Here is a 24,518-nt window from a genome sequence, read left to right as displayed (position 1 = left end):
TCACTGGGTGACGGGGCCGAGGTACAGTCTCACCGGGTGACAGAGCCGAGGTACAGTCTCACTGGGTGACGGGGGTGAGGTACAGTCTCACCGGGTGACGGGGGTGAGGTACAGTCTCACTGGGCGACGGGGGTGAGGGACAGTCTCACCGGTTGACGGGGGTGAGGTACAGTCTCAGACGGGGGTGAGGTACAGTCTCGCTGGGTGACAGGGGTGAGGTACAGTCCCACTGGGTGACGGGGCGAGGTACAGTCTCACTGGGTGACGGGGGTGAGGGACAGTCTCGCTGGGTGATGGGGGCAAGGTACAGTCTCACCGGGTGACGGGGGTGAGGTACAGTCTCGCTAGGTGACGGGGGTGAGGTACAGTCTCACTGGGCGACGGGGGTGAGGTACAGTCTCACTGGGCGACGGGGGTGAGGTACAGTCTCACTGGGTGACGGGGCGAGGTACAGTCTCACTGGGTGACGGGGGTGAGGGACAGTCTCGCTGGGTGATGGGGGCAAGGTACAGTCTCACCGGGTGATGGGGGCGAGGTACAGTCTCACTGGGTGACGGGGGTGAGGGACAGTCTCGCTGGGTGATGGGGGCAAGGTACAGTCTCACCGGGTGATGGGGGCGAGGTACAGTCTCACTGGGTGATGGGGGTGAGGTACAGTCTCGCTAGGTGACGGGGGTGAGGTACAGTCTCACTGGGTGACGGGGCCGAGGTACAGTCTCACCGGGTGATGGGGGTGAGGTACAGTCTCGCTGGGTGACGGGGGTGAGGGACAGTCTCACCGGTTGACGGGGGTGAGGTACAGTCTCGCTGGGTGACGGGGGTGAGGTACAGTCTCACTGGGTGACGGGGTGAGGTACAGTCTCACTGGGTGACGGGGGTGAGGTACAGTCTCGCTGGGTGACGGGAGTGAGGTACAGTCTCACTGGGTGACAGGGCCGAGGTACAGTCTCACTGGGTGACGGGGGTGAAGTACAGTCTCACTGGGTGACGGGGGGCGAGGGACAGTCTCACTGGGTGACGGGGTGAGGGACAGTCTCACTGGGTGACCGGGGGTGAGGTACAGTCTCACTGGGTGACGATGGGCGAGGGACAGTCTCACTGGGTGACGGGGGTGAGGTACAGTCTCACTGGGTGACGGGGCCGAGGTACAGTCTCACTGGGTGACGGGGGTGAGGTACAGTCTCACCGGGTGACGGGGGCGAGGTACAGTCTCACTGGGTGACGGGGGCGAGGTACAGTCTCTCTGGGTGACGGGGGGGCGAGGTACAGTCTCATTGGGTGACGAGGGTGAGGTACAGTCTCACCGGGTGATGGGGGTGAGGTACAGTCTCACCGGGTGACGGGGTGAGGTACAGTCTCGCTGGGTGACGGGGGTGAGGTACAGTCTCACTGGGTGACGGGGGTGAGGTACAGTCTCACTGGGTGACGGGGGGGCGAGGTACAGTCTCACTGGGTGACAGGGGCGAGGTACAGTCTCACTGGGTGATGGGGGAGCGAGGGACAGTCTCACTGGGTGACGAGAGTACTGTGATTACATGAGTGCAGTAATGTGTGGCCGTGTTTTACTCACAAAGCTGTGAGGTGCGCGCATTATCAATGAGATGCTTCTTATATTACCAACTGACCTTGTGCTCTTGGTACCTTCACAGTGCACCATTAGAACAGAAAATGGGAATGTGACTGTCGTTTGTGCACAGAGCGAAATCTATGCCTTCAGTCAGCCCACAGTCAATTAACTAATGAGGTCACGACTGGTACCTTGGGGCAGAGCGACAGCTGAGGTTTCTGTGTTGTGTAACCAGAGCAACGCATAAATAGAATTAATTTCTACTGTATTTAGCTGAATCTGAACGAGGCATACACAGTGATGGAGATAGCAAAACAAAGGAAGATAAATAGGTTATCCAGGGCTGAGCCTCCCGGTTACTGACCGCTGCTGCTTCTTACGAAATCTCACACTTGAAACTATACCAATCACAGTGGAAACTGTGTATGTATGGGAGAGGGTCCCCGATACACCGATAGGACAGTGTATGTACAGTCTCTGATACACCCCACACCCCTCACTGTGACACTGATATACTCCGCAACCCTCACTGTAACACCGATATACCCCACACCCCTCACTTTAACACTGATATACTCCGCAACCCTCACTGTAACACTGATATACTCCGCAACCCTCACTGTAACACTGATATACCCCACACCCCTCACTGTAACACTGATATACTCTGCAACCCTCACTGTAACACTGATATACCCCACACCCCTCACTGTAACACTGATAAACCCCACTCCCCTCACTGTAACACTGATATACCCCACACCCCTCACTGTAACACTGATATACTCCGCAACCCTCACTGTAACACTGATATACTCCGCAACCCTCACTGTAACACTGATATACCCCACACCCCTCACTGTAACACTGATATACTCCGCAACCCTCACTGTAACACTGATATACCCCACACCCCTCACTGTAACACTGATATACTCCGCAACCCTCACTGGAACACTGATATACTCCGCAACCCTCACTGTAACACTGATATACCCCACACCCCTCACTGTAACACTGATATACTCCGCAACCCTCACTGTAACACTGATATACCCCACACCCCTCACTGTAACACTGATATACTCCGCAACCCTCACTGGAACACTGATATACTCCGCAACCCTTACTGTAACACTGATATACCCCATACCCCTCACTGTAACACTGATATACCCCATACCCCTCACTGTAACACGCTGATATACCCCACACCCCTCACTGTAACACTTTGATATACCCCACACCCCTCACTGTAACACTCTGATACACCCCACACTGTAACACGCTGATATACCCCACACCCCTCACTGTAACAGATATACCCCACACCCCGCACTGTAACACTGATATACCCCACACTGTTACACTCTGATATACCCCACACCATAATGCTCTCTGATACATGCTGATCCTTGATATGTGACACACTGGGGTCGATTTTCTGGCCGCCGTTGGGCGGCTTTCCAGGCGGCCGGGGGCCGAAAATCAGCGAAAAAGCGGGTCGGGACCCCCCCCCCGCCTGATTCCCCAACCCATCCGACTTTCGGACCGCCGTTTCTACGCGACCCGCCTCAGTCCTGGCTGCCGCTGGCGGGACTGGTCGTCGGAGCAGTAATGAGCAATTATCTCCTTGTTGAGGTAGATTTTCCGGGGCCGATGCGACTTTGGGGCTTTCCCCACATCAAACACGCCTGCGGGGAACCCCGCTGATGAGAGCTGGCGTGAAAACAGTTGGCTTGCTTGCTGTCAGCTGCAGGTCAATGAGGGCTGAAGAGATTTAAAGAGGCAGCATTTGCAGACTGCAGGACCTTGTTGATGAAGGCTTGGGGGAACTTTTTGAAGGCTTAGGAACAGCTGTAGAAAGTTGGAGCCTCACACACTTCTCCAGTGTGAGCTCCTGGGAAGCCCCTCTCACCACCCTAACTCAGCGCCCCCTCAACGGAGGCATCTGCCAGAAGCATGGGAGGCCTTTGGTACCTTCCCTTCCTGGCATTAGAGGATCTCCAACAGCAGAGGCGGCAGCAGCAGAACCAGGAACAGCAGGATGAGCACCAGGAGCACCAGGCTGCTGCTCACTCACCTGAAGCTGCACAGGCCAGAAGGGGCCAGCGCTTGGAAGTGGCTTGAGAGCACCTTGCTGCGCTTTAGGGGGCCATGGGGACCCGTTTCTGCACTGGCAGTCCTACTCAGAAGGACTTCCATGAAGATCTGGTTTCTCTGTTCAACAGATGGCCAACGCTCCTCAAGAGATGTCATTCTCTTATGAGCACTCACCATGTTTTCCGTACCCTGGCGAGTTATCTCCTGCATGGAGGTTGCCAACCTTTCCATGGTGATGCGTTCATGCGCCAATGACTCCACAAAGGCTCTGCTCATGGTCGCTATGGACTCCTCCATTCGCTCCACACTCGCAGCGACCCTGGAGACAAAACCTGCCAGAGACTCCTGCATCTGTGCATGGAGATCCATCACCTCTTCTCTTGCAGATGGACCCAGAGGTAGAGGGTCGACATGCAGCGCAGCTGAGCTGAGCTGGCAGAGCCCTGCGCCCTCCGACGAGGACTCTCCACTGCTGTCCCTGTCTCCAGAATCTGCTGAGGCTCACTTGTGAGCTGTGAAACACCAGGTGACAACACTACTCTATGTCCTGAAGGCACCCCCGAGGTGTGAGTGTCTGCGCTAGTGCTGGGTGTGCTTACTTCTGCTGACGCTGCGCCCTCTGAGGTTGGAGCTTCCTCTGAGGAGTCTGGCTGCACAGCCTCTTCCTCCTCCACAGTGAGGACGGGGACTCTGGCTGGCACTGTGGGGGAGTAAAGGAAGGAGTTAGAGATGTAATGCCAAGGTTCTTCTGGTGACTCCCAGCGAGTTGGCATCTTCTGACACCTGCATCCATGCAGCATTGGTCTCAGTGGGAGGCCTCTTCCTCCCTGACCTAGGGAAGAGGACCTCCCTGTGGGCACTTACCCCATCCAATAATGCCTGCAGTGAAGCCTCGTCGAATTTGGAGGCAGCTCGGAGTCTGGCACTGGCCACAGCTGCTGCAGGCTCCTCTGCCATCCTGTATGGTTCGTTTGGAAGCCTTCAGAGGATGCAGTGCTTGCTATGGACCTTGAAAGCACCACGAATGATGACATCATACTGTGGGGATTTCTGACTCGAATTGGACAATTAGCAAGGCTTCCCACATGCTGGGAATTAATTGGCCACTTGAAGGAAAATTGCGTGGAGCTGGCTGACACTTTTTTATGTGTATCAGAAACCCCACATTCGGGGAAACCCGACCATTTCCCACACAAGCCGAAAATTGGGGCCACTATGTTTGCCTCCTGTGCTGATACTGAAACCCAATGTCAGAGTCTTATTTCCATGTTCTGAGTGCCCAGAGGATCCATGTCAGTGGAACTGCTCAAAGGGAGGGTTGAGTTGTCAGATAGCTCTGCACAGTACCTGTCTTGAACCAGCCATCCGATGTAAATGATTCCTTTGTTTCGTTTGTTCTGTTCCAATATTCTTGAAAGACTGAAGGTCCTTTAACCAGCAGTTCTCCCTCCTTGCCTTCCATTCCAGGTCTCACCTATCAACACAAAGCACAGTGTCACCTCAAAGTCTGCACGGATTCAGTGCCACTCGGGCAGTTATAGAGTAGCAGATGGGTAAAAGCTGGCAATTCATTCATATAGTGTGTTGTTAGATCATGTGTGACTTAGTGTCACTGCTGAAAAGGAACCCTGAACTGTGTAAGAGGCATGTCCATCGCAACAGCTTACATTTATATAGCGCCTTTAACGTAGTAAAACGTCCCAAGGCACTTCACAGGAGCGTTATCAAACAAAGTTTGACACTGAGCCACATAAGCAGATATTAGGACAGGTGACCAAAAGCTTGGTCAAAGAGGTAGGTTTTAAGGAGCGTCTTTAAGGAGAGAGAGGTAGAGAGTCGGAGAGGTTTAGGGAGGGAATTCCAGAGCTTAGGGCCTAGGCAGCTGAAGGCACGGCCACCAATGGTGGAGCGATTAAAATCGGGAATGCGCAAGAGGCCAGAATTAGAGGAGCGCAGGTATCACGGGGGTTTGTAGGGTTGGAGGAGATTACAGAGATAGGGAGGGGTGAGGCCATGGAGGGATTTGAACACAAGGATGAGAATTTTAAATCTGAGGCCTTGACGGACCTGGAGTCAATGTAGGTCAGAATCCCTGGCTGGAGAGCATTAACACAGACATTGCGGAGAAGGGGATTGAATAAAGCAAACAGAGCCTGTACTTAGACACTCATTTTCTCTGCATACATTGCAGTGTTTGTTGATAGGAGATGGTTGGATAAAGGGATGACCTGGCCCCCAGGGGACCTCTCCTGCTTACAACCTTCCACTGTAATCATATCACAAAATTACACATCTGTGAAACTCTTTCAATCATTGTGCCCCACTGCCACCTTCACGCTGCTGCTGGGGTCACCACTGCACCTCATGCTGTGATATTCTGGTCACTGACTCCACTTTGCTGTGGGGTTGGAACGGATCTGAAGCCGTTCCGAAGTGAAGCAGGTGTTTCGAACCACTGCTGTTCCAGTCAATAGAAAACATCTCAGAGCTAAATTAAAGTGGGACAGCTGAATTCTGATTTGATGAATGTGTTGCTGGCAGCTGGAGTGTTCAGCTCTCTCTGTAAGTAGGAAATCATTTGCAGCACATTCTAACACAGTCACACTGTGGGCCTTTTAACAGCTCCTCCGCTACAGGTACAGATGGTGCAGAATTACACACCCTTACCACCAAACCATTTTAGGAACTCATTTACATAAAATAGGAATAACACTCCAGTCATGTCTAGGAAAGGGCATCCAGCTCATTGAGATCAGTCTTTACAACAGCACCTGTACACAGCCCCGCTCCACCCTACAGCCCCTGTACACAGCCCCGCTCCACCCTACAGCCCCTGTACACAGCCCCACTCCTCCCTACAGCCCCTGTACACAGCCCCGCTCCACCCTACAGCCCCTGTACACAGCCCCGCTCCTCCCTACAGCCCCTGTACACAGCCCCGCTCCTCCCTACAGACCCACTCCTCCCTACAGACCCTGTACACAGCCCCGCTCCACCCTACAGACCCTGTACACAGCCCCGCTCCTCCCTACAGCCCCTGTACACAGCCCCGCTCCACCCTACAGCCCCTGTACACAGCCCCGCTCCACCCTACAGCCCCTGTACACAGCCCCGCTCCTCCCTACAGCCCCTGTACACAGCCCCGCTCCACCCTACAGCCCCTGTACACAGCCCCGCTCCTCCCTACAGACCCACTCCTCCCTACAGACCCTGTACACAGCCCCGCTCCACCCTACAGACCCTGTACACAGCCCCGCTCCTCCCTACAGACCCACTCCTCCCTACAGACCCTGTACACAGCCCCGCTCCACCCTACAGACCCTGTACACAGCCCCGCTCCACCCTACAGACCCTGTACACAGCCCCGCTCCACCCTACAGCCCCTGTACACAGCCCCGCTCCTCCCTACAGACCCACTCCTCCCTACAGACCCTGTACACAGCCCCGCTCCACCCTACAGACCCTGTACACAGCCCCGCTCCTCCCTACAGACCCTGTACACAGCCCCGCTCCTCCCTACAGCCCCGCTCCTCCCTACAGCCCCTGTACACAGCCCCGCTCCTCCCTACAGCCCCGCTCCTCCCTACAGACCCACTCCTCCCTACAGACCCTGTACACAGCCCCGCTCCTCCCTACAGACCCACTCCTCCCTACAGACCCTGTACACAGCCCCGCTCCTCCCTACAGACCCTGTACACAGCCCCGCTCCTCCCTACAGACCCACTCCTCCCTACAGACCCTGTACACAGCCCCGCTCCACCCTACAGACCCACTCCACCCTACAGACCCTGTACACAGCCCCGCTCCACCCTACAGACCCTGTACACAGCCCCGCTCCTCCCTACAACTCCTGTACACAGCCCCGCTCCACCCTACAGACCCTGTACACAGACCCACTCCTCCCTACAGACCCTGTACACAGCCCCGCTCCTCCCTACAACTCCTGTACACAGCCCCGCTCCACCCTACAGCCCCTGTACACAGCCCCGCTCCTCCCTACAGCCCCTGTACACAGCCCCGCTCCTCCCTACAGCCCCTGTACACAGCCCCGCTCCACCCTACAGCCCCTGTACACAGCCCCGCTCCTCCCTACAGCCCCTGTACACAGCCCCGCTCCACCCTACAGACCCTGTACACAGCCCCGCTCCTCCGTACAGCCCCGCTCCTCCCTACAGACCCGCTCCACCCTACAGCTCCTGTACACAGCCCTGCTCCTTCCTCCAGCTCCTGTACACAGACCCGCTCCTCCCTACAGACCCGCTCCTCCCTACAGCCCCTGTACACAGACCCGCTCCTCCCTACAGACCCGCTCCTCCCTACAGACCCTGTACACAGCCCCGCTCCTCCGTACAGCCCCGCTCCTCCCTACAGACCCGCTCCTCCCTACAGCCCCTGTACACAGTCCCGCTCCACCCTACAGACCCTGTACACAGCCCCGCTCCTCCGTACAGCCCCGCTCCTCCCTACAGCTCCTGTACACAGCCCCGCTCCTCCCTACAGCCCCGCTCCTCCCTACAGCCCCGCTCCTCCCTACAGCCCCGCTCCTCCCTACAGACCCGCTCCTCCCTACAGACCCGCTCCTCCCTACAGCCCTGCTCCTTCCTACAGCTCCTGTACACAGACCCGCTCCTCCCTACAGCCCCGCTCCTCCCTACAGACCCGCTCCTCCCTACAGCTCCTGTACACAGCCCCGCTCCTCCCTACAGCCCCTGTACACAGCCCCGCTCCTCCGTACAGCCCCGCTCCTCCCTACAGCTCCTGTACACAGCCCTGCTCCTCCCTACAGCCCCTGTACACAGCCCCGCTCCTCCGTACAGCCCCGCTCCTCCCTACAGCTCCTGTGCACAGCCCTGCTCCTTCCTACAGCTCCTGTACACAGCCCCGCTCCTCCCTACAGACCCGCTCCTCCCGACAGCTCCTGTACACAGCCCCGCTCCTCCCTACAGCCCCTGTACACAGCCCCGCTCCTCCGTACAGCCCCTGTACACAGACCTGCTCCTCCGTACAGCCCCTGTACACAGCCCCGTTCCTCCCTACAGCCCCTGTACACAGCCCCGCTCCTCCGTACAGACCCGCTCCTCCCTACAGCTCCTGTACACAGCCCCGCTCCTCCCTACAGCCCCGCTCCTCCCTACAGCCCCGCTCCTCCCTACAGACCCTGTACATAGCCCCACTCCTCCCTACAGCCCCTGTACACAGCCCCGCTCCTCCCGACAGCCCCTGTACACAGCCCCGCTCCTCCCTACAGCCCCTGTACACAGCCCCGCTCCTCCCTACAGACCCTGTACACAGCCCCGCTCCACCCTACAGCCCCTGTACACAGCCCCGCTCCTCCCTACAGCCCCTGTACACAGACCCGCTCCTCCCTACAGCCCCTGTACACAGCCCCGCTCCTCCCTACAGCCCCGCTCCTCCCTACAGCCCCGCTCCTCCCTACAGCTCCTGTACACAGCCCCGCTCCTCCCGACAGCCCCTGTACACAGCCCCGCTCCTCCCGACAGCCCCTGTACACAGCCCCGCTCCACCCTACAGCCCCTGTACACAGCCCCGCTCCTCCCGACAGCCCCTGTACACAGCCCCGCTCCTCCCTACAGCCCCTGTACACAGCCCCGCTCCTCCCGACAGCCCCTGTACACAGCCCCGCTCCTCCCTACAGCCCCTGTACACAGCCCCGCTCCTCCCGACAGCCCCTGTACACAGCCCCGCTCCTCCCTACAGCTCCTGTACACAGCCCCGCTCCTCCCTACAGCCCCTGTACACAGCCCCGCTCCTCCCGACAGCCACTGTACACAGCCCCGCTCCTCCCTACAGCCCCTGTACACGGACCCGCTCCACCCTACAGCCCCTGTACACAGCCCCGCTCCTCCCAACAGCCCCTGTACACGGACCCGCTCCTCCCTACAGACATAGAAACATAGGAGCAGGAGTAGGCCATTCGGCCCCTCGAGCCTGTTCCGCCATTTAATGAGATCATGGCTGATCATCCAAATTCAGTACCCTGTCCCTGCTTTCTCCCCATATCCCTTGATCCCTTTAGCCTTAGGAAATATATCCAACTCCTTCTTGAATATATCTAATGAATTGGCCTCTACTGCCTTCTGTGGTAGAGAATTCCACAGGTTCAGCACTCTCTGGGTGAAGAAATTCCTCCTCATCTCTGTCCTAAATGGCTTACCCCTTATCCTTAGACTGTGACCCCTGGTTCTGGACTCCCCCGCCATCGGGAACATCCTTCCTGCATCTAGTCTGTCTAGTCCTGTTAGAATTTTATAAGTTTCAATGAAATCCCCTCTCATTCTTCTAAACTCTAGCGAATACAAGCCCAATCGACCCAACTTCTCTTCATACGTCATTCCTGCCATCCCAGGTATCAGTCTGGTGAATCTTCGCTGCACTCCCTCCATGGCAAGAACATCCTTCCTCAGATAAGGCAACCAAAACTGCATACAATACTCAAGGTGTAGTCTCACCAAGGCCCTGTACAACTGCAGCAAGACATCCTTGCTCCTGTACTCGAATCCTCTCGCTATGAAGGCCAACATACCATTTGCCTTCTTAACCGTCTGCTGCACCTGCATGCTTACCTTCAGCGACTGGTGCACAAGGACACCCAGGTCTCGTTGCACTTCCCCTTTTCCCAATCTATTGCCATTCAGATAATAATCTGGCTTCCTGTTTTTGCCATAAAAGTGGATAACCTCGCATTTATCCACATTATACTGCATCTGCCATGCTTTGCCCAATCACCCAACCTGTCCAAATCATACTGGAGTTTCTCTGCATCCTCCTCACAGCACACACGCCCACCCAGCTTTGTGTCATCTGCAAACTTGGAGATATTACATCTAGTTCCCTCGTCTAGATCATTAATATATATTGTGAATAACTGGGGTCCTAGCACCGATCCCTGTGGTACCCCACTAGTCACTGCCTGCCACTCGGAAAAAGACCCGTTTATTCCAACTCTTTGCTTCCTGTCTGCCAACCAGTTCTCTATCCAAGTCAGTACCTTACCCCCAATCCCATGTGCTTTAACTTTGCACGCTAATCTCTTATGCGGGACCTTATCGAATGCCTTCTGAAAGTCCAAATACACCACATCCACTGGTTCTCCCTTATCTTTTCTACCAGTTACATCCTCAAAAATTTCCAGTAGATTAGTCAAGCATGATTTACCTTTTGTAAATCCATGTTGACTTTGTCCGATCCTGTCACTGTTTTCCAAGTGCTCTGCTATTACATCTTTTATAATGGACTCTAGCATTTTCCCCACTACCAATGCCAGGCTTACCGGTCTATAACTCCCTGTTTTCTCTCTACCACCTTTTTTAAATAGTGGGGTTACATTAGCTACCCTCCAGTTCATGGGAACTGTTCCAGAGTCTATAGAATTTTGGAAGATGACCAGCAATGCATCTACTATTTCTAGGGCCACTTCCTTAAGTACCCTAGGATGTAGATTATCAGGCCCTGGGGATTTATCGGCCTTCAATCCCATCAATTTCCCTAACACCATTTCCCTACAAATACTGATTTCATTCAGTTCCTCCCTCTCATTAGACCCTATGTTCCCCGACATCTCTGGGAGGTTATTTGTGTCCTCCTTTGTGAAGACAGAACCAAAGTATGTATTTAACTGGCCTGCTATTTCTTTGTACCCCATTATAAATTCCCCTGATTCTGACTGCAAGGGACCTATGCTTGACTTCACCAATCTATTTCTCTTCACATATCTATAGAAGCTTTTACAGTCAGTTTTTATGTTCCCTGTAAGCTTACTCTCATATTCTATTTTCCCCCTCTTAATGAATCCCTTTGAACTCCTTTGCTGAATCCTAAACTGCTCCCAATCCTCAGGTTTGCTGCTTTTTCTGGCCAATTTATATGTCCTCTCCTTGGATCTTATGCTATCCCTAATTTCCCTGGTTAGCCACGGTTGAGTCACCTGTTTTGTTTTATTTTTATGCCAAACAGGGATGAACAAATTCTGTAGTTCATCCATGCGATCTTTAAATGTTTGCCATTGCCTATCCACCGTCAACCCTTTAAGTAACGTTCCCCAATCCATCCTAGCCAACTTGCGCCTCATACCATTATAGTTTCCTTTATTTAAATTCAGGACCCTAGTCTCTGAGCCAAATACTCCACTCTCCATCTTAATAAAGAATTCTATCATAATATGATCGCTCCTCCCCAAGGGGCCTCGCACAACAAGATTGTTAATTAATCCTTTCTCATTACATAATACCCAGTCTAAGATGGCCTGATCTCTAGTTGGTTCCTCGACATATTGGTCCAGGAAACCATCCTGTATACACTCCAGGAATTCCTCCTCCACGGTATTGTTACTAATTTGGTTAGCCCAATCTATATGTAGATTAAAGTCACCCATGGTAACTGCTGTGCCCTTATTGCACGCATCTCTAATTTCCCGTTTAATGCCATCCCCAACCTCGGCATTACTGTTTGGGAGTCTGTATACAACTCCCACTAACATTTTCTGCCCCTTGGTATTTCTCAGCTCTACACATACAGATTCCACATCATCAGAGCTAATATCCTTCCTTACTATTGTGTTAATCTGTGAGGGTGCCGGTCAGTTCCTTCAGTAACCCCTAGATGGCACCTTCACTTGTTTGTTTCCCTTTGTTAATTGTACTAGTTTCTCCTGTGTTTATTACTTAACTGCCTTTTATCAGGTTTATTGGTTTCACCTGTTTTTGCTTGTATTTAAGTTCTGTGGTTTCTTCCCTCTGGGCTCAGTCCTGATAAGGGAGTCAGTCTTGACTAGGTGCTCAGTTTTGACAAGCCGGTTGCCAGTGGTAGCTTGTCTTGAGCTCAGTCTTGACAAGCCGGTTGCCCTGTGGTAGCTTGCCTTGACAAGCCGGTTGCCTAGGGGTAGCTTGTCTTGGGTTAAGTCTTGACAAGCCGTTTGCCTTAGTGGTTGCTTGTCTTGAGCTCCTATGTCTATAACTGTTTATCTGTGTTATGTTTTTGCTTGTATTTAAGTTCTGTGGTTCTTCCCTTTGTTCTCGGTCTTGACAAGGTGCTGACAAGTTGCTTAGTCTTGACAAGGTGTTCAGTTTGGACAAGCCGGTTGCCCTGTGGTAGCTTGTCTTGAGCTCAGTCTTGACAAGCCGGTTGCCTCATGGTAGCTTGTCTTGAGTTCCTATCTTGACTAGCCGTTTGCCTATGTGGTAGCTTGTCTTGAGCTCCTATGTTTTGTAACTGTTTACCTGTGTGATTCGAGTAAAGTACTGTTATTTAAGACTGCATATCTGCTTCTCGCCTCGTCTGTCTGCACTTGGGTCCAGAACCAGCCTCGCCCGGACAGCACGGCCCCGTGTCTACACGGCCCCGCGACAGCAACCCTGACAAATCTCCTCTTTAACCAGCAATGCTACCCCACCTCCTTTTCGCCTGTCTTTCCTGACTATTGAATACCCCTGGATGTTGAATTCCCAGCCCTGGTCACCCTGGAGCCATGTCTCCGTAATCCCAATTATATCATATCCGTTTACATCTATTTGCGCAGCTAATTCATCCACCTTATTACGAATGCTCCTCGCATTAAGACACAAAGCCTTCAGGCTTGTTTTTTTAACACTGTTAGACCTTTTAGAATTATTATTTACTGTGGCCATGTTTGATTTACACCCTTGATTTCTCTGACTGCCACTTTTGCTTTTCTCCTTCCTGTCTTTTGCTTCTATCCTTGCTTCCCTTTCCTCCATCTCCCTGCACAGGTTCCTAACCACCTGCCATTTTAGTTTAAACCCTCCCCAACAGCACTAGCAAACACTCCCCCTAGGACATCGGTCCCGGTCCTGCCCAGGTGCAAACCGTCCAGTTTGTACTGGTCCCACCTCCCCCAGAACCGGTTCCAATGTCCCAGGAATTTGAATCCCTTCCCCTTGCACCATTCCTCTAGCCACGTATTCATCTGAAATACCCTTCTATTTCTACTCTGACTAGCACGTGGCATTCGTAGCAATCCTGAGATTACTACCCGCCACATAGTACTGCCCCCCGATTATCAAAATCCACGACAAGGCCTTGGATAACGTGGATCACTTTCCACACCTCGGGAGCCTACTGTCAACAAGGGCAGACGTCGACGACGAAGTCCAACACTGCCTTCAGTGTGCCAGTGCAGCCTTCGGTCGCCTGAGGAAGAGAGTGTTTGAAGACCAGGACCTCAAACCCGGCACTAAGCTCATGGTCTACAGAGCAGCAGTGATACCCGCCCTGCTGTATGCCTCAGAGACGTGGACCATGGACAGCAGGCACCTCAAAGCACTGGAGAGGTACCACCAATGTTGCCTCCGCAAGATCCTGCAAATCCATTGGCAGGATAGGCGCACCAACGTCAGTGTTCTTGCTCAGGCCAACATCCACAGCATCGAAGCTTTGACCACGCTCAATCAGCTCCGATGGATGGGCCACATTGTCCACATGCCCGATACGAGAATCCAAAACAAGCGCTCTACTCGGAGCTCTGGCACGGCAAGAGAGCCCCAGGTGGGCAGAGGAAACGCTTCAAGGGCACCCTCAAAGCCTTCTTGAAAAAGTGTAACATCCCCACCGACACCTGGGAATCCCTGGCCCAAGACCGCACAAAGTGGAGGAGAAGCATCCGGGAAGGTGCCAAACACCTCGAGTCCCTTTGCTGGGAGCAAGCGGAAGCCAAGCGCAAGGAGCGCACGTCAACCCAAGCACCCCAACCACCCGCCCCTTCAACAACCATCTGCCCCACCTGTGACAGAGACTGTAGGTCCCGCGTTGGACTCATCACTCACCTGAGAACTCATTTTTAATGTGGAAGCAAGTCATCCTTGGTTCCGAGGGACTGCCTAAGAGAGAGACTACCTTTGAGGTCCTATTTTTTAATTTACCTCCTAACTCACTATATTCAGCTTTTAGGACCTCATCCCAGTTTTTACCTATATCGTTGGTACTTATATGCACCATGACAACTGGCTGTTCACCCTCCCCCTCCAGAATGCCCTGCAGTCGCTCTGAGACATCCTTGACCCTTGCACCAGGGAGGCAACATCCTGGAGTCTCGTTTGCGGCTGCAGAAATGCCTATCTATTCCCCTTACAATAGAACCCCCTATCACTATAGCTCTCCCGCTCTTTTTCCTCCCGTCCTGTGCAGCAGAACCACACCTGGTGCCAGGAAGTTGGCTGCTGCTGCCTTCCCCCGATAAGCCGTCTCCCCCAACAGTATCCAAAGCGGTATATCTGTTTGAGAGGGGGATGGCCACAAGGCACCCCTGCACTACCTGCCTGCGCCTACTACTCTGCCTGGCGGTCACCCATTCCCTTCCTGCCTGTGCAGCCTTTACCTGCGGTGTGACCAACTCATTAAACGTGATATGCACGACGTCCTCAGCAATGCGGTCTGCCAGTAGCTGCAGCTGGACACACTTCCCGCATACATGGTCATCAGGGATACAGGAAGTGTTCCTGATTCCCCACATAGTGCAGGAGGAGCATGCCACGGGGCCGAGCTGTGCTGCCATGACTTACCCTTTAATTAATTTAAATTAAATCAAATCAATACCACTAATTACACTACAATTAAATGATATACTCAAGGGCCCTTGTTTACTAGCACTCCCCTCTACACAACAGAGACCCCAGAAACTATAACTACAAAAATTAAGACCTTCTAAACTTTATAAACTATTAACCGTAACTGTCAAACTATAGAGTAGTATAAATACTCACCTGGCTGTGCTCACCCAATCAGCTGCTTCCTCTTGCCCGCGTCACTTTTTGAATCGTGACATGGCTCTGGAACGCCCTGTACACAGACCCACTCCTCTCTACAGCCCCTGTACACAGACCCACTCCTCCCTACAAACCCTGTACACAGCCCCTGTACACAGCCTTGCTCCTCCCTACTGACCCTGTACACAGCCCCACTCCTCCCTACAGACCCTGTACACAGCCCCGCTCCTCCCTACAAACCCTGTACACAGCCCCTGTACACAGCCCCGCTCCTCCCTACAGACCCTGTACACAGCCCCGCTCCTCCCTACAGACCCTGTACACAGCCCCGCTCCTCCCTACAGACCCTGTACACAGAACCTGTACACAGAGCCACTCCTCACTACACAGCCTGTACACAGAGTCACTCCTCACTACAGTGCCTGTACACAGACCCACTCCTCGCTTTTGTCACCTCCAGACTCGATTACTCCAACATTCCCCTCACTGGCCTTTGATCATCCACCCTCAATAAACTCCAACTTATCCAAATGCAGATAGTATCAGAGAATGTTTATTGACAGGGTACAGCAGCCTCTCCATTAGAAAAATCACAGCATTATAATGGAGACCCATAGTTAAAACAGAACCGTAGTCATAACTTTATTCAATGCACATAGTCTCAGCTGACACTTTAGTGTAGCACTGAGGGAGTCTTTCAGATGAGATTTCAAAATTCTCATCCTTGTTTTCAAATCCCTCCATGTCCTCGCCCCTCCCTATCTCTGTAATCTCCTTCAGCCCCACAACACCCCCGCCGCCCCGCCGAGATATCTGTGCTCCTCGAATTCTGCCTTCTTGAGGATCCCTGATTATAATCGCTCAACCTTTGGTGGCCATGCCTTCTGTTGCCTGGATCGGTGTCAATTTTTTTGTCTTAAAATACTCCCGTGCAGCGCCTTGGGACATTTTACTACTTTAAAGGCACTATATAAATACAAGTTGTTGTTGTTAAACTGAGGGCCCGCCTGCCTGTTCAGGTGGATGTAAAAGGACCGAGAGCACCAGTTGACGAAGAGCAGGGAGCTTCCCGGTGCCCTGGCCGCCATTCCCTTCAACAAACATCTCCCAAACACATTAACTGGTCATTTATCTCATTGCTGTGTGCGAATTGGCCTCCATACCTAGTGATCATACCTAGTGATCATACCCAGTGATCACAGCTAGTGATCATACCTAGTGATCACACCTAGTGATCACACCTAGTGATCACACCTAGTGATCATACCTAGTGATCACACCTAGTGATCATACCGAGTGATCACACCTAGTGATCACACCTAGTGATCACACCTAGTGATCATACCGAGTGATCACACCGAGTGATCACAACTAGTGATCACACCTAGTGATCACACCTAGTGATCATACCCAGTGATCACAGCTAGTGATCATACCTAGTGATCACACCTAGTGATCACACCTAGTGATCACACCTAGTGATCACACCTAGTGATCATACCGAGTGATCACACCGAGTGATCACAACTAGTGATCACACCCAGTGATCACACCTAGTGATCATACCCAGTGATCACACCTAGTGATCATACCTAGTGATCACACCGAGTGATCACACCTAGTGATCACACCTAGTGATCATACCTAGTGATCACACCGAGTGATCACAACTAGTGATCACACCGAGTGATCACACCTTAGTGATCATACCTAGTGATCACACCGAGTGATCACACCGAGTGATCACAACTAGTGATCACACCTAGTGATCATACCTAGTGATCACACCGAGTGATCACACCGAGTGATCACAACTAGTGATCACACCTAGTGATCATACCTCAAAAGTAATGCACTGCCTGCAATAATTTGCTATATCCTGCAGACGTCAAAGGTACTATATAAATCTTTCTTTCATTTCTACACCGTCTAATGAGATGAATGTTTGATCGAAATTCTAACTATCCACAACATTCGTTATTATAAAAAATTATCTCCCCTCCTCAGGTTTTCATATTCCAGAATCTAACAGGCTGACTTAACAGCTCTACATCCCACCCGTACACACTGAACCTGGAGCACTCGGTCCACCCGTACACACTGAACCTGGAGCACTCGGTCCACCCGTACACACTGAACCTGGAGCACTCGGTCCGCCCGTACACACTGAACCTGGAGCACCCGGTCCACCCGTACACACTGAACCTGGAGCTCCCGGTCCACCCGCACACACTGAACCTGGAGCACTCGGTCCCCCCGTACACACTGAACCTGGAGCACTCGGTCCACCCGTACACACTGAACCTGGAGCACTCGGTCCACCCGTACACACTGAACCTGGAGCACTCGGTCCCCCCGTACACACTGAACCTGGAGCACTCGGTCCACCCGTACACACTGAACCTGGAGCACTCGGTCCACCCGTACACACTGAACCTGGAGCACCCGGTCCCCCCGTACACACTGAACCTGGAGCACTCGGTCCCCCCGTACACACTGAACCTGGAGCACTCGGTCCCCCCGTACACACTGAACCTGGAGCACCCGGTCCCCCCGTACACACTGAACCTGAAGCACTCGGTCCCCCCGTACACACTGAACCTGGAGCACTCAGTCCCCCCGTACACACTGAACCTGGAGCTCCCGGTCCACCCGTACACACTGAACCTGGAGCACTGGGTCCACCCGTACACACTGAACCTGGAGCACTCGGTCCACCCGTACACACTGAACCTGGAGCACTCGGTCCACCCGTACACACTGAACCTGGAGCACTCGGTCCACCCGTACACACTGAACCTGGAGCACTCGGTCCACCCGTACACACTGAACCTGGAGCACTCGGTCCACCCGTACACACTGAACCTGGAGCTCCCGGTCCACCCGTACACACTGAACCTGGAGCACTCGGTCCACACGTACACACTGAACCTGGAGCTCTCGGTCCACCCGTACACACTGAACCTGGAGCGCTCGGTCCGCCCGTACACACTGAACCTGGAGCACTCGGTCCGCCCGTACACACTGAACCTGGAGCACTGGGTCCACCCGTACACACTGAACATGGAGCACCCGGTCCACCCGTACACACTGAATCTGGAGCACTCGGTCCACCCGTACACACTGAACCTGGAGCACTCGGTCCACCCGTACACACTGAACCTGGAGCACTCGGTCCACACGTACACACTGAACCTGGAGCTCTCGGTCCACCCGTACACACTGAACCTGGAGCACTCGGTCCACCCGTACACACTGAACCTGGAGCACTCGGTCCACCCGTACACACTGAACCTGGAGCACTCGGTCCGCCCGTACACACTGAACCTGGAGCACTCGGTCCAACCGTACACACTGAACCTGGAGCACTCGGTCCGCCCGTACACACTGAACCTGGAGCACTCGGTCCGCCCGTACACACTGAACCTGGAGCTCCCGGTCCACCCGTACACATTGAACCTGGAGCACTCGGTCCACCCGTACACACTGAACCTGGAGCACTCGGTCCACCCGTACACACTGAACCTGGAGCTCCCGGTCCACCCGTACACACTGAACCTGGAGCACTCGGTCCACACGTACACACTGAACCTGGAGCTCTCGGTCCACCCGTACACACTGAACCTGGAGCACTCGGTCCGCCCGTACACACTGAACCTGGAGCACTCGGTCCGCCCGTACACACTGAACCTGGAGCACTGGGTCCACCCGTACACACTGAACATGGAGCACCCGGTCCACCCGTACACACTGAATCTGGAGCACTCGGTCCACCCGTACACACTGAACCTGGAGCACTCGGTCCACCCGTACACACTGAACCTGGAGCACTCGGTCCACACGTACACACTGAACCTGGAGCTCTCGGTCCACCCGTACACACTGAACCTGGAGCACTCGGTCCACCCGTACACACTGAACCTGGAGCACTCGGTCCACCCGTACACACTGAACCTGGAGCACTCGGTCCGCCCGTACACACTGAACCTGGAGCACTCGGTCCAACCGTACACACTGAACCTGGAGCACTCGGTCCGCCCGTACACACTGAACCTGGAGCACCCGGTCCACCCGTACATACTGAACCTGGAGCACTCGGTCCACCCGTACACACTGAACCTGGAGCACTCGCTCCACCCGTACACACTGAACCTGGAGCTCCCGGTCCACCCGTACACACTGAACCTGGAGCTCCCGGTCCGCCTGTACACACTGAACCTGGAGCTCCCGGTCCACCCGAACACACTGAACCTGGAGCTCCCGGTCCGCCCGTACACACTGAACCTGGAGCACTCGGTCCACCCGTACACACTGAACCTGGAGCACTCGGTCCACCCGTACACACTGAACCTGGAGCACTCGGTCCACCCGTACACACTGAACCTGGAGCTCCCGGTCCACCCGTACACACTGAACCTGGAGCACTCGGTCCACCCGTACACACTGAACCTGGAGCACCCGGTCCACCCGTACACACTGAACCTGGAGCACTGGGTCCACCCGTACACACTGAACCTGGAGCACTCGGTCCACCCGTACACACTGAACCTGGAGCACTCGATCCACCCGTACACACTGAACCTGGAGCTCCCGGTCCACCCGTACACACTGAACCTGGAGCTCCCGGTCCGCCCGTACACACTGAACCTGGAGCTCCCGGTCCACCCGAACACAATGAACCTGGAGCTCCCGGTCCGCCCGTACACACTGAACCTGGAGCACTCGGTCCACCCGTACACACTGAACCTGGAGCACTCGGTCCACCCGTACACACTGAACCTGGAGCACTCGGTCCACCCGTACACACTGAACCTGGAGCACTCGGTCCACCCGTACACACTGAACCTGGAGCTCCCGGTCCGCCCGTACACACTGAACCTGGAGCACTCGGTCCACCCGTACACACTGAACCTGGAGCACTCGGTCCCCCCGCACACACTGAACCTGGAGCTCCCGGTCCACCCGCACACACTGAACCTGGAGCTCCCGGTCCGCCCGTACACACTGAACCTGGAGCACTCGGTCCACCCGTACACACTGAACCTGGAGCACTCGGTCCACCCGTACACACTGAACCTGGAGCACCCGGTCCACCCGTACACACTGAACCTGGAGCACTCGGTCCACCCGCACACACTGAACCTGGAGCTCCCGGTCCGCCCGTACACACTGAACCTGGAGCACTCGGTCCACCCGTACACACTGAACCTGGAGCACTCGGTCCCCCCGCACACACTGAACCTGGAGCTCCCGGTCCACCCGTACACACTGAACCTGGAGCACTCGGTCCACCCGTACACACTGAACCAGGAGCACCCGGTCCACCCGTACACACTGAACCTGGAGCACTCGGTCCACCCGTACACACTGAACCTGGAGCACTGGGTCCACCCGTACACACTGAACCTGGAGCACTCGGTCCACCCGTACACACTGAACCTGGAGCACCCGGTCCACCCGTACACACTGAACCTGGAGCACTCGGTCCACCCGTACACACTGAACCTGGAGCACTCGGTCCACCCGTACACACTGAACCTGGAGCACTCGGTCCACCCGTACACACTGAACCTGGAGCACTCGGTCCACCCGTACACACTGAACCTGGAGCACTCGGTCCACCCGTACACACTGAACCTGGAGCTCCCGGTCCACCCGTACACACTGAACCTGGAGCACTCGGTCCCCCCGTACACACTGAACCTGGAGCACTCGGTCCACCCGTACACACTGAACCTGGAGCACTAGGTCCACCCGTACACACTGAACCTGGAGCTCCCGGTCCACCCGTACACACTGAACCTGGAGCACTCGATCCTCCCGTACACACTGAACCTGGAGCACTCGGTCCACCCGTACACACTGAACCTGGAGCACTCGGTCCACCCGTACACACTGAACCTGGAGCACCCGGTCCACCCGTACACACTGAACCTGGAGCACTCGGTCCACCCGTACACACTGAACCTGGAGCACTCGGTCCCGCCGTACACACTGAACCTGGAGCTCCCGGTCCACCCGTACACACTGAACCTGGAGCTCCCGGTCCACCCGTACACACTGAACCTGGAGCACTCGGTCCCGCCGTACACACTGAACCTGGAGCTCCCGGTCCACCCGTACACACTGAACCTTGAGCACTCGGTCCACCCGTACACACTGAACCTGGAGCACGCGGTCCGCCCGAACACACTGAACCTGGAGAACCCAGTCCACCCGTACACACTGAACCTGGAGCACTCGGTCCACCCGTACACAGTGAACCTGGAGCTCCCGGTCCACCCGTACACACTGAACCTGGAGCACTCGGTCCACTCGTACACACTGAACCTGGAGCACTCGCTCCACCCGTACACACTGAACCTGGAGCACTCGGTCCACCCGTACACACTGAACCTGGAGCACTCGGTCCACCCGTACACACTGAACCTGGAGCACTCGGTCCACCCGTACACACTGAACCTGGAGCACTCGGTCCACCCGTACACACTGAACCTGGAGTACTCGGTCCCCCCGTACACAGTGAACCTGGAGCACTCGGTCCACCCGTACACAGTGAACCTGGAGCTCCCGGTCCACCCGTACACACTGAACCTGGAGCACTCGGTCCACCCGTACACACTGAACCTGGAGCACCCGGTCCACCCGTACACACTGAACCTGGAGCACTCGGTCCGCCCGTACACACTGAACCTGGAGCACCCGGTCCACCCGTACACACTGAACCTGGAGCACTCGGTCCACCCGTACACACTGAACCTGGAGCACTCGGTCCGCCCGCACACACTGAACCTGGAGCACTCGGTCCACCCGTACACACTGAACCTGGAGCACTCGGTCCACCCGTACACACTGAACCTGGAGCACTCGGTCCACCCGTACACACTGAACCTGGAGCTCCCGGTCCCCCCGTACACACTGAACCTGGAGCACTCGGTCCGCCCGTACACACTGAACCTGGAGCTCCCGGTCCACCCGTACACACTGAACCTGGAGCTCCCGGTCCGCCCGTACACACTGAACCTGGAGCACGCGGTCCACCCGCACACACTGAACCTGGAGCTCCCGGTCCACCCGCACACACTGAACCTGGAGCTCCCGGTCCACCCGTACACACTGAACCTGGAGCTCCCGGTCCGCCCGTACACACTGAACCTGCAGCACGCGGTCCACCCGTACACACTGAACCTGGAGCACCCGGTCCACCCGTACACACTGAACCTGGAGCACTCGGTCCACCCGCACACACTGAACCTGGAGCTCCCGGTCCACCCGTACACACTGAACCTGGAGCTCCCGGTCCGCCTGTACACACTGAACCTGGAGCACTCGGTCCACCCGTACACACTGAACCTGGAGCTCCCGGTCCACCCGTACACACTGAACCTGGAGCACTCGCTCCACCCGTACACACTGAACCTGGAGCTCCCGGTCCACCCGTACACACTGAACCTGGAGCTCCCGGTCCGCCTGTACACACTGAACCTGGAGCTCCCGGTCCACCCGAACACACTGAACCTGGAGCTCCCGGTCCGCCCGTACACACTGAACCTGGAGCACTCGGTCCACCCGTACACACTGAACCTGGAGCACTCGGTCCACCCGTACACACTGAACCTGGAGCACTCGGTCCACCCGTAAACACTGAACCTGGAGCTCCCGGTCCACCCGTACACACTGAACCTGGAGCACTCGGTCCACCCGTACACACTGAACCTGGAGCACTGGGTCCACCCGTACACACTGAACCTGGAGCACTCGGTCCACCCGTACACACTGAACCTGGAGCACTCGATCCACCCGTACACACTGAACCTGGAGCTCCCGGTCCACCCGTACACACTGAACCTGGAGCTCCCGGTCCGCCCGTACACACTGAACCTGGAGCTCCCGGTCCACCCGAACACAATGAACCTGGAGCTCCCGGTCCGCCCGTACACACTGAACCTGGAGCACTCGGTCCACCCGTACACACTGAACCTGGAGCACTCGGTCCACCCGTACACACTGAACCTGGAGCACTCGGTCCACCCGTACACACTGAACCTAGAGCACTCGGTCCACCCGTACACACTGAACCTGGAGCTCCCGGTCCGCCCGTACACACTGAACCTGGAGCACTCGGTCCACCCGTACACACTGAACCTGGAGCACTCGGTCCCCCCGCACACACTGAACCTGGAGCTCCCGGTCCACCCGCACACACTGAACCTGGAGCTCCCGGTCCGCCCGTACACACTGAACCTGGAGCACTCGGTCCACCCGTACACACTGAACCTGGAGCACTCGGTCCACCCGTACACACTGAACCTGGAGCACCCGGTCCACCCGTACACACTGAACCTGGAGCACTCGGTCCCCCCGCACACACTGAACCTGGAGCACCCGGTCCGCCCGTACACACTGAACCTGGAGCACTCGGTCCACCCGCACACACTGAACCTGGAGCTCCCGGTCCGCCCGTACACACTGAACCTGGAGCACTCGGTCCACCCGTACACACTGAACCTGGAGCACTCGGTCCCCCCGCACACACTGAACCTGGAGCTCCCGGTCCACCCGTACACACTGAACCTGGAGCACTCGGTCCACCCGTACACACTGAACCAGGAGCACCCGGTCCACCCGTACACACTGAACCTGGAGCACTCGGTCCACCCGTACACACTGAACCTGGAGCACTGGGTCCACCCGTACACACTGAACCTGGAGCACTCGGTCCACCCGTACACACTGAACCTGGAGCACCCGGTCCACCCGTACACACTGAACCTGGAGCACTCGGTCCACCCGTACACACTGAACCTGGAGCACTCGGTCCACCCGTACACACTGAACCTGGAGCACTCGGTCCACCCGTACACACTGAACCTGGAGCACTCGGTCCACCCGTACACACTGAACCTGGAGCACTCGGTCCACCCGTACACACTGAACCTGGAGCTCCCGGTCCACCCGTACACACTGAACCTGGAGCACTCGGTCCCCCCGTACACACTGAACCTGGAGCACTCGGTCCACCCGTACACACTGAACCTGGAGCACTAGGTCCACCCGTACACACTGAACCTGGAGCTCCCGGTCCACCCGTACACACTGAACCTGGAGCA

General features: G+C 55.5%; 1 protein-coding gene across 2 annotated transcripts in view; it reads right to left on the bottom strand.

The window, feature by feature from the left end:
• The window catches only part of acsf3 (acyl-CoA synthetase family member 3), a 245,584-nt gene that overhangs the window by 51,017 nt on the left and 170,049 nt on the right, over positions 1 to 24,518 (bottom strand). For both annotated transcript variants that reach the window (XM_085991957.1, XM_085991958.1), the window contains exon 7: positions 5,018 to 5,144. In XM_085991957.1, coding sequence (XP_085848083.1) covers positions 5,018 to 5,144 — 127 coding nt within the window. The remainder of the gene's footprint in view (positions 1 to 5,017; positions 5,145 to 24,518) is intronic.

Source organism: Somniosus microcephalus, chromosome 6 (genome assembly GCF_052327205.1).
Source record: "Somniosus microcephalus isolate GS21.2 chromosome 6, FLI_Smic_1.0, whole genome shotgun sequence".
Classification (NCBI taxonomy): Eukaryota; Metazoa; Chordata; class Chondrichthyes; order Squaliformes; family Somniosidae; genus Somniosus; species Somniosus microcephalus.
This window is presented reverse-complemented; position numbering and strand designations above follow the sequence as displayed.